The sequence below is a fragment of the Oryctolagus cuniculus genome, chromosome X, assembly GCF_964237555.1.
Source record: "Oryctolagus cuniculus chromosome X, mOryCun1.1, whole genome shotgun sequence".
Taxonomy (NCBI): Eukaryota; Metazoa; Chordata; class Mammalia; order Lagomorpha; family Leporidae; genus Oryctolagus; species Oryctolagus cuniculus.
In genome coordinates, this window is record NC_091453.1 from 1,098,510 (window position 1) to 1,109,630 (window position 11,121).

Here is an 11,121-nt window from a genome sequence, read left to right on the forward strand (position 1 = left end):
TTTCAACTGAACATGCCCTCACCCCCCAAAGCCAGAGATTCCTGGTGTATTTACTGTAAGTCAGATCTGATATACCCTAGCCAAAGCATTCCACAGATTAGGACTGCTCATCAGGAAGTTCATAAGCAAATCCACAAAGAGAGGGGACCAGGTCATTTTGCCCTGGTGTGTGGGAAAGGTGGGGATACTGATCAGCTGTTAACCCTTTCTTTCCTCTTCAATATGTATCCTGCCAGGAGCTAATTGATGAGGTGCGCTGTTTAGAGGATGGTTCTTCAGACAGCGAAGGTCAGGAGAGACAAATATCTGGAAAGACTGAGTAGAAATCGCTCAGCTAGCTCTTACAAAACTCATCCTGTAAAGGTAGTATCTGAAACAGGGCAGAACATCAATATGTGTTTGGTGAATGAATGAATGAAGCTGCAAATCTGTCCTATAGCAAGTGGCTTGGAACACAATGGATTCATAACACACCTTGCCCTGTCTTGAAAACAAACAATTAACCCCCTTGCACACTGGTGGGAGTACACCACTGTGCAGATTCATCTAAGCACAGTAAAGAAATGCAGGGTGTGCCCTGACCTCTACTTGGCGCGAGAACTAGTAATAAATGGCCCCATGTTTATTCTTATTTCCAAAACCACCTTGACATTCAGCTTTGCAAAATGAATTCGGATATTTTAGTGCTCCATTGCAAATTAGTGGATTGGTTTAATTTTCAAAACCCATAAGCAAAAACAAGCTTACTCTAGGAAGGGATTATTCCACATTCAGAGGCTCTCCAGAGTACATATCAAACAGATGGCTTTTAAAACTTTTTTTGCACCTGAATAGGTAATGTTTACATGCTGCCCACAAGACAATCCTTGGAAACAGACTACTGCCCACACTCTCATTTAGCAGGCACCCTTATTAAATGGCTGTGTTTCATTTGAGTGCATTTGTGTTTCACTTGGATTTTGCTTTGCAGCATCTATAATACTACTCCATTTCATGTTTAGCACCTTTAGATAAACCATTTCTTCCAACTTTTCTCCTATGACCGATTGCTTGATTTCTACCAAGAAAGGACTCCTTAATACATCGCTAGCTTCCAAGCACCCACAAGATCTGAGAGAAGGGCAAGGCTTCCAGATGATGATTAGTTCCAAAGAAATGGTGCTACAGGGCCGATGGGGAAAGAAGAGCTGTTTTCTGGGGCGCAGGAGCCCTGCCTGCCACTCTCAGAAGGTGAGTATAAAAGGGCAACTTTGCATCCACAAATAGGTTTTACAAATAGCCACTGAATGAAAGCAGTAACCTTCTCCGGTTTCACTGCCAATGAAAAGATTAGATTCTCTGTCCCCAAAGGAGATATGTTCTAGGCTGCACTGGGAAAGAGTTTCTTGGCTCAAAAAGTCTTTTGTGCAGCTGGTGGGGCCCTCAGAATAGTAAATGTATATCTCCCATTAGGAAATATAGGGCCTGTGAATTCATACGCGCCTCTGCAAATCCAAGCACCTCCTATATGAATTCCCAGAATAGTTCTGCCCTGAAAATGATGCAAAAATCACATGATGGCCAAACAATATTGTGATAAGTGAAGAAAACAGTATAAACAATTTGGAAAGTATAGTTTAAAAGAAAATGTGTAATCTTTCCAGAGGAAAGAGAAAGAAAATACCTTGAAATAACAGAAATTGCATCTGACGGTAGAGAACATTTGTCCATTTTTCTTTTATCATTTAAATTTTTTCTATTTTTATTTATTATTGAGGCAGAGAGAGAGAGAGGGATCTTACATCCACTGGTTCATTCCCCAAATCCAGAAACTGGAGACTCAATCCAGGACTCCCACGTGGGTGGAAGACCCAATTATTTAAGCAATCACCTGCCATCTCTCAGGGTGTGTATTAGCAGGAAGCTAGAATTGGGAGTGGAACCGGGACTTGAGCCCAGACACGCCAATACGGGATACAGGCATCCCAAATGTGGTCTAAATTGCTATACCAGAAACCTGCCCCTCTTTTCTCATTTTTAGTGAGTTTATAATACTCTTATGCTTTTTTATAATTAGAAATTTTCATAAAAACATAAAATAAAAGCAAGTTGTGACATGTTTTATGTAATTTTTTCTTTAATATTTAAACATACTTTTTTTTTAAAGATTTTATTTATTTATTTGAGAGGTAGAGTTACAGTGAGAGGGAGTGACAGAAAGGTCTTCCTTCTGCTGGTCACTCTGAAATGGCTGCAACAGCTGGAACTGTGCAGATCCGAAGCCAGGAGCCAGGAGCTTCTTCCAGGTCTCCCACGTAGGTGCAGGGGCCCAAGGGTTCGGGCCATCTTCTACTGCCTTCCCAGGCCATAGCAGAGAGTTGGATTGGAAGAGAGCAGCTGGGACTGGAACCAGTGCCCATATGGGATGCCGGTGCCGCAGGTAGAGGATAAACCCACTGTGCCACGGCACCAGCCCCTAAAAATACTTTTAACCAACATCACAAAACAAGATTAAAAAGAATTGTCACTGAGTACAATCAAGGTAAATGCATTTCTAGCATAGTATGTCACATGTTGAAGATGCTTCATTTTTCCATATTTCTCCTCTTCCTTTCTCCAATGGACACTGGTACTCTTACATTGTTTTTTAATTTCTTCAAGAGGTAGAAAGAGAACTCTCATCTCTGGTTCACTCCCTAAATACTTATAAAGACCAGGGGATGGGCCGGCGCTGTGGCTCAATAGGCTAATCCTCCGCCTTGCGGCGCTAGCACACCGGGTTCTAGTCCCGGTCAAGGCACCGGATTCTGTCCTGGTTGCCCCTCTTCCAGGCCAGCTCTCTGCTGTGGCCAGGGAGTGCAGTGGAGGATGGCCCAAGTGCTTGGGCCCTGCACCCCATGGGAGACCAGGAGAAGTACCTGGCTCCTGCCTTCGGATCAGCGCGGTGCGCCGGCCGCAGCGCACCAGCCGTGGCGGCCATTGGAGGGTGAACCAATGGCAAAAGGAAGACCTTTCTCTCTGTCTCTCTCTCTCCCTGTCCACTCTGCCTGTAAAAAAAAAAAAAGACCAGGGGATGGTCAGGCAGAAATGAGGAGCCAGGAACTCAACCCAGGTCTCCTATGTGGGTGTCAGGGACCCAAATACTTAAGCCATCACCACTGCCTCCCAGAGTGTGCATTAGCAAGAAGCTGGCATTAGTATCCAGAGCCAGGAATTGAACCCAGGCACTCTGATGTGGGGCATGTGCACCTTAACCAGTGTCTTAACTGCTAGGCCAAATACCCACCCCATCTTTCATTTATCATTCGTCAAATCCAAGATACCAAAACCTGTTATATTTTCTTGTTTAGTTAATGAACTATAAATAATGGTGAATCTGAAGTCTCGTTAAGAACATTTCCATGGAATCTTGATTTGCTGGACAGTGATCTGGGCACTGCTTAGGATCTCAGGAGTTTTCTGGCAACTCCACCCAGAGCTCCCTCCGTTTCTAATTCCCAGCAGCACTTATCCTTCTTACCTCTTCAGTGTCACTTGAAAGTGTCCATTTTCTCTAATATTGCTTGCTGTTCGTTTAGAGCAAGGGCTGCCAAAGGTTTTCTGTAAAGGACCAGAGAGTAAATGTGGTAGACTTTGCAGGCCACATGGTCTCTGTTGCAGCTATTAAATCTGCTATTGTCTAGTGAAAGCAGCCACAGATAATATGCAAGTATATAGACCTGATGATGTTGCAATAAAATTTTATTTACAAAAACAAGTGGTGGACCAGATTTATCTTACTGCCTATAGTTTGCCAATGCTGGCCTTAGATTATCCCACTGCTTCCTGTTGGTCAATCTACTTGCATTACTCTCTCTGTCTCTCTGCAACATGTTCTCCACATTGTAGTGAGAATAATATTCCTGAAATGCAAACCTCATTGTACCAGAGTCTTCCAGAGTGATATGAATACCAAGTATCCATTTGCTCCCTCTTGCTTCCACACACTTCTGATTTTTAGCTTGGTACATGGCAGCCCAGAAAAATACATGCAGTGTACCTAACTTCTTTCACAACAAGGTATAAATATTTAATAAGTCTCAATCAGTAGCATGTAAGTATGGGATGATGTTTCAAGAAAATCTCCCTTAAAAATAGGAAGTGGAATATTGACCCGAGTTGCAGCAATGATCCCAGCCAGTGAGAACAGAAGTCACGCACTGAGAATGGAAAGACACAAAACGGAGTTCCTGGGTTTTGTGTGAACTGCCACTCTAGCCTAGACTGCATATCACGGATTTTTCTGTATGTGAGGGTACAATAAATTTTATTTAAGCATGCATTGTTTTGGATTTTGTGTATGTACAAATATAATTCTGATATATTAATAATTTGTCATTCTGTTCTAGTCACAGGAATGCTTTCAGCTGCAATTAACAACAACAACAAGGGGCCGGCGCTGTGGTGCAGTGGGTTAAAGTCCCAGCCTGCAGTGCTGGCATCCCATATGGGTGCCGGTTCACATCCTGGCTGCTCCACTTCTAATCCAGCTCTCTGCTATGGCCTAGGAAAGCAGTATAAGATGGCCCAAGTCCTTGGGCTCCTGCACCCACGTGGGAGACCCGCAAGACACTCCTGGCTCCTGGCTTTGGATCAGCTCAGTTCTAGCCATTGTGGTCATTTGGGGAGTGAACCAGTGGAATGCAAGACCTCTCTCTCTCTCTCTCTCTCTCTGGCTCTACCTCTCTCTGTAACTCTGTCTTTCAAATAAATAAAATAAATCTTTAAAAAAAATCATTTAAAACAACAACAACAAAACGAAAGCAAAGAAGGGGTAAAGGAAGCTGTCCTGCGGCTTAAGTCCATAGTAAAACAAGTCCAGGCCAACATAACCAGGATGGCTACCACAACCTAGGAATAAAATTCCCATTAAGGCCGGCGCCATGGCTCACTAGGCTAATCCTTCGCCTGTGGCACCAGCACTCCGGGTTCTAGTTCCAGTCGGGATGCCGGATTCTGTCCCGGTTGCTCCTCTTCTAGTCCAGCTCTCTGCTGTGTCCCAGGAGTGCAGTGGAGGATGGCCCAAGTGCTTGGGCCCTGCACCCCATGGGAGACCAGGAGAAGCACCTGGCTCCTGGCTTCAGATGAGCGCGGTGCGCCGGCCGCAGCGGCCATTGTGGGGTGAACCAACGGAAAAGGAAGACCTTTCTCTCTCTCTCTCTCACTGTGCACTCTGCCTGTCAAAAAAAAAAAAAAAAAAAAAAAAAAACTTTAAACCTAAAAAAATTACAGCTCCAACATCAAAGACTGAATAAGAAATAGCAATAGATACCTAATCAATCAGAAAGGTCAGGTTTAAAAAAAAAGTGCCTGCATCTTGTATTGGAGTACCTGGTTTCCTGTCCTGGCTCCTGGCTTCAACTTCCTGCTAATGCACACTGCACACTGTGGGATGCAGCAGGTGATGGCTCAAGTAACTGGGTTCCTCCCACCCACATGGTAGAGTTGGTAGCTCCTGGTTTTGGCCCTGGCCCAGCCTCAGCCATTGCAGACGTTTGAGGAATGCACCAACAGAAGGGAGCACTCGCTCGCTCTTTCTCTCTCTCTCTCTGCCTTTCAAATTAAAAAACTCTTAAGCATTAAAAATTGATTAAAAAGAATTTAGCCTTCATATGTCTTAGAGCAGTGCTTCTCAGTCTCTACTGAGCGTATGGATCTCTTGGGACCTGAGAGTCTGCACTTCCAGGAGCTTCCCAGGCGATGCCAATGCAGCTGATTCTTAGGCACCATACCTGTCTGGTGTTGTAGTCCACTCTTAGACCAGCTGAGACTGGGTCATTTATTAAGGAAAGAAGTATATTGAGTTTATGGTCTGGGAGGCTAGAAATCCAAGATTGGCCCACTACGTCTAGCATGGACTTTGTGCTGTGTTAAAACATGGTGGAGGGGGGCCGGTATGGGGAGCAATCCGGACTGGACTGAGTTACTGGAATTAGGACTTATTCTATGCATCTGCTCTCCCACAATATGGCGCTGGGAGAGAAGTAAACAGCTTCCGCACAGCTGCCTCCAGTTCAACTAATAAACTGTAGGACTTGCTCCTGATTGGAGGAGAGCAGCGTACTCGGCGTGTGGGCAGCCGAGTTGGGATTGGCGGAGGAGGACTATAAAGGAGGAGAGAGACGGCATGCACCAGGAACATCTATGGGGAACATCTAAGGGAACCCGTGCAGCCCCCGAGAAAGCCGGCCGGCGGTGTGCCGCTCCCCTGCGGAAGTGGGGAAAGCGGCCAGGGGGAACCGCCCTTCCACGGAGGTGGAAGGGACAGTAGCCAACCTGGGAAGAACCAGCAGCAAACCTGGGGAGGGCCGAGCAGACGAAAGAACAGCGCAGGGTTTAGTGTCGTTCCTCCACGAAGACGGGGAGCGACATAATGGTGCCGTGACTCGGATAGAAAACCTAGGACGGATAGGAAACCTAGCTCGGATAGGAAACTTAGGACGGATATGAAACTTAGGAGGGAAGAAACGGGAAGAATTGGGAAAATACCGGAGAGAGAGACTAATAAATAGCCTAGGGAAAAGCCGGACGAAAAGGGTGCCGGAAGGAGCTATTGAAAGCCTAGGCATAGATTCGGATACGGACTACGGGGGGAAGCTGGGAGAAATCTCTAAGGTCGAAAGCGAAAGTGAAAGCTAGAACAAACAGACTCGGATGCGGACTGTGGGGAGAGGCCAGGAGAAATGAGGGAGGAATATCGTTGGAGGAAAACTTAGGGAAACATACCGGGTAGAGAAAACTGTTAGGGAAATTGAAGCCACGGGGGGCAGGCCGAGGCGGACACGAAAGCCACTTTGGGGTTCTCAAGTTAGCCCGGGACTAGGGGGCGAAAAGTTGAAACCAGAAGCTGAAACGTAAGCCCGGGGAGCGACAGGCCGGCGCCATGGCCACTAGGTTAATCCTCCACCTGCTGCGCTGGCATCCCATATAGGCACCGGGTTCTAGTCCCAGTTGCTCCTTTTCCAGTCCAGCTCTCTGCTGTGGCCCGGGAGGGCAGTAGAGGATGGCCCAAGTGCTTGGGCCCCCGCACCCGCATGGGAGACCAGGAGGAGACACCTAGCTCCTGGCTTTGGATCGGCGTAGCTCAGGCTGATGCAGCCATTTGGGGAGTGAGCCATCGGATGGAAGACCTTTCTCTCTGTTTCTCTCACTGTCTGTAACTCTACCTGTCAAATATATAAATAAAATATTTTTAAAAAAACATGGTGGAAAGCAGAAGGGAAAGCAGGGGTGTGCTGAAGAGTGGAAACGTGAGAAGCAGCCTTGCTTTTCAACAAGCTGCTCTCATGCTAACTACTCCAGTCCCCTGAGAAAAGTATACCGCTCTTTCTTTTCTTTTTTTTTAAATTTTTTGACAGGCAGAGTGGACAGTGAGAGAGGGAGACAGAGAGAAAGGTCTTCCTTTGCCATTGGTTCACCCTCCAATGGCCGCCGCAGCCGGCGCACCGCGCTGATCCAATGGCAGGAGCCAGGTACTTTTCCTGGTCTCCCATGGGGTGCAGGGCCCAAGCACTTGGGCCATCCTCCACTGCACTCCCGGGCCACAGCAGAGAGCTGGCCTGGAAGAGGGGCAACCGGGATAGAATCCGGCGCCCCGACCAGGACTAGAACCCGGTGTACCAGCGCCACAAGGCGGAGGATTAGCCTAGTGAGCTGCGACGTGGTACCGCTCTTTCAATGACCGAATTAGCTGTTAGAGACCTTGCAACACTGCCACAGTGTCAATCAAGTTTCAATGCAAGTTGCAGATGGAACAAAGCACATTCAAACCACAGCAGCTGGCACAGCAGGGGTTGGTAAGACCTGATGTGGCCCCGCAGTACTTCTACAGCCTCCTCTCCTGCCGCCTCCCCTTGCGCTCAGCTTTACCTAATTATATATTTACTTTCGGTTCCCCAGGGAAAAGAGCGGGTTAATTTGTTGATCATCTCCTACACGACATGTCCTGCCTGAAATGCCCTCAACCTCCTCAACCTCATGGCCTAGACTGTTACTCATTTGTTGGATCTCAGCTGCGGCACTACTTCCCCCAGGGAAATTTTCTGGATGGCACTATCCTTCCTTGTAGGTAGAATTTTTCCTTCACTGAACTTTGGATGCCTAGAGGCCAGCCCAATGCCTTTTACACAATGGATTGCTGAACAAATATGTGTTGAGTCAATCAGTCAATAAATCAAGAAAATGATGTACTGTCTGCAAACCAAATATAGTCTCACCTGGAGTCTTTATAGCCAGCTTCTCAGGAGAAAACAGCTATCAATTATTATTTTTTCAAATCCATTTACTCCTTTTAAAGCTTAATGAGGTTGCCAACAAAAACACTAAAGCTAATTTAAGTAATGTAATTTAAAGGTGGCAAAAAGTTATATGGATCAGGTGTTTGGCCTACTGGTTAAAACAACAGGTTAAAGTGCCTATATTTATATCAGAGTACCTGGGTTTGATTCCTAGCTGCACCCTTGACTTCAGTTCCTCGCTAACGCAGACCCTGGGAGATAGTGGGGATGGCTCAACTAGTTGGGTTCTTGTCACCCACATAGTCAACTTGTATTGAGTTCCTGGCTCTGGGCTTCAACTTGGCGCAGGACTGGCTGTTGTGGGCATTTGGGGAGGGAACCAGCAGAAAAGAGTTATCCCTTTCTGATAAATACAAACTTTATTTCAAGCCGAGCAAGATGTAAAAAATATAAAGACTTAAAAACAATATCTTACTATGCTATAATTTAATTTAATGCATTTTTTCTCTCCTTAAGGAATATTAATGCTACTGAGCACTGGGCCAATCTGCTGTTCATTAACTTGTCCACAAAGTATAGAAATTGTGAATGTTTGGAAAGTTTTTGTCAACTTTATAATTTCATTTCAATTGAATCTGATCATTTAAAAATGGGTTTCTTTTATGTCCTTTAATTTGTTACTGTATTTTTTGAATAATTATTTTTTGTGTGTTTTGACAGTTCACAGTAGATTGGAAATTCTTTAAAAATTGCTTTTCTCTACTGATAATGTGGGAAACAGGGTAGTGGTTCTCAGTCAAGGGGCAGTGTCTGGGGACAGTTTCGATTGTCACAATTGGGGAGGAAGGTGCTACCTAGTGGGTAAAGATCGGGAAACTGCTAAGGACCCTACAAAGCCCAGGACAGCCCCGCAACAACACCGACTTCCCCAGCCTCAGATGTTGGCAGTGCTGACGTTGAGAAGCCCTGATCTAAAGATTTAGGGAAACTCAGGACTTTATTCCAGTTTAAGACCAAAACATCTCCCCTCTCCCTCTCCTCCCCCGCATCCTTCTCCCCCACATCCCTCTCCCCTGCATCCCTCTGTCATCTTTGGGTCTTCTCAGCTGATGAGTTGCTTCCTTCCATCTTAGCCACAAACAGAAAAGTCCCAAGCTCACATGCTTACACAAGTAGATTTGATAAGTACCTTCTGGTCTTTTTCTTTAGGTCAAAGATTCTTCCCTCTTCCTCCGGACACCCTTGGTTTCTTTGTGGCAGAGCGAAAGAAGAAGCACAATGTGATTATTTTTCTGCAGGAGAGTCTCATGACTCTTTCCCCATCTCGTCCTCTTTTCTGACAGCTTGTGTCTCGGTTTTCCAGGCTCATATTTAGAACATGTGTTAGCACTAATTTGAAAGCAATGCTGAGATGTTCCCCTAACAGAAACTTCTCCACTGACCCTTCTGGCAACCATCTCTAACAGGACTAAATTAAAAGTCTTCTCTTGTTGGACTTGAAGTTGCTGTTCAAGCCTCTTGGAAGATAATTCTTCAAACACATGTAAACAGGCTCTAACAAGTTTTGCTGAATGAGAACAGGAGGTGATTTATCCGTTGTTGCTTATTTGTATTTGCATAGCTGCTAGAAGTCATTTAATCTCATCTGGGTTTCATCCAATGATCTGCTCCTTTTTCTTCATTTCGGCTGGCTTGGCTGGCTATTTGTTAGTAAACAGCCTCATGGGCAACTAGGCTATTTTCTGAATGTGAACAGTTGACTTGAACCCAACATACACCCCTAACATTCTTGTAGATGAAGTCCTTGCAATCTTCACAGAAGCCACTCTTAATAACAATCTTCCCTCGCCTGCTACTGCTACTGCTTCTTTGTAAGGAATGCGATGCATTTATATTGCTGATTTGCTAAAATGCTGGTTATATAGCTTACATTCCACAACAAGCATTCCAATTGGTGTGATATGATAGCAAAAAACCAGTACTTTTTAATGCTCACTATGTGCCACACACCATTCTAAGCACTTTATATACAGTGATGAACTACATAACGACTGTTTGTTCAATGATGAGACACATATACAGTGGTGGTCCCATAAGATTATATCCCCTAGTGACATGGTAGCCTTCTTAGTCTGTGCCAGTATACTATAATGTGCACACAATGACAAAATCCCTCAACTATAACTTCTCAACTATCCTTGTTGTTAAGCGGCATGTAATTGTATTATCTCACTTAACCATCACAAACCTACACAACAGGTACTATTATTGTTCCCCCTGTACAGATGAGGAAACTGAGGTACACAGAACCAAGGTTATAAAAGTAGTGAGCAGAACGGCTAAAGCTATGCTCTTTCCCATGCTTCCTCTCTTGCAAGTTGAGATTGAAAATGGAATAGGAAAGTAAAAGCTAGGGTTGGTGTGCTTAGATTGCTTACAAGAAGCCCCACGTGGAAACTGAAGTCAGTTCTGTATCTTTGAAACCCGGGTCTTACCCACCCTTGTTTCTCCCAACATCTTCCTGCAGTACCTCACTACAGTGCCCCTCATAGAACAGGCAGTTGGTTGTTGTTTACAGATTTGCCCCGCACTAAAAGCTGGTCACCAACATATTTGCTCTTCTTCTTTCTCCCCATATTTGCCTCTCAGGGATTTGTAAATCTGATGTGGAACTAGTAACTGCAAAACCATGTATTCGTTCCATGAGCAGCCCCTGACAACGAGCTATGAGTCCTAGTCACAAAGTTGTGTTGGGTCGCTATCATGATCTCCAGCCACCTGAGCATTCTTGGTAAACAAGTTCAAGGTGCATTAAATTATAAAACTTGGATCTGTTTTGCTCTTCGGCAAGGCTTATATCTTAGAT

General features: G+C 45.2%; 1 protein-coding gene across 3 annotated transcripts in view; it reads left to right on the forward strand.

Moving 5' to 3' along the window:
* Positions 1-9,756, forward strand: part of MOSPD2 (motile sperm domain containing 2) — a 73,954-nt gene extending 64,198 nt beyond the window's left edge. The window contains exons 15-16 of one of the 3 annotated variants that reach the window (XM_008272358.4): positions 1,066-1,230; positions 7,918-9,756. In XM_008272358.4, the coding sequence (XP_008270580.1) occupies positions 1,066-1,230; positions 7,918-7,971 (219 nt within the window). In that variant the 3' untranslated portion in view covers positions 7,972-9,756. Of the gene's footprint in view, positions 1-1,065; positions 1,231-4,367; positions 4,452-7,917 lie in introns of those variants that run through there. The other 2 variants (XM_051827592.2, XM_008272357.4) reach the window with 2 other exon arrangements.
* Positions 9,757-11,121: the final 1,365 nt, after the last annotated feature.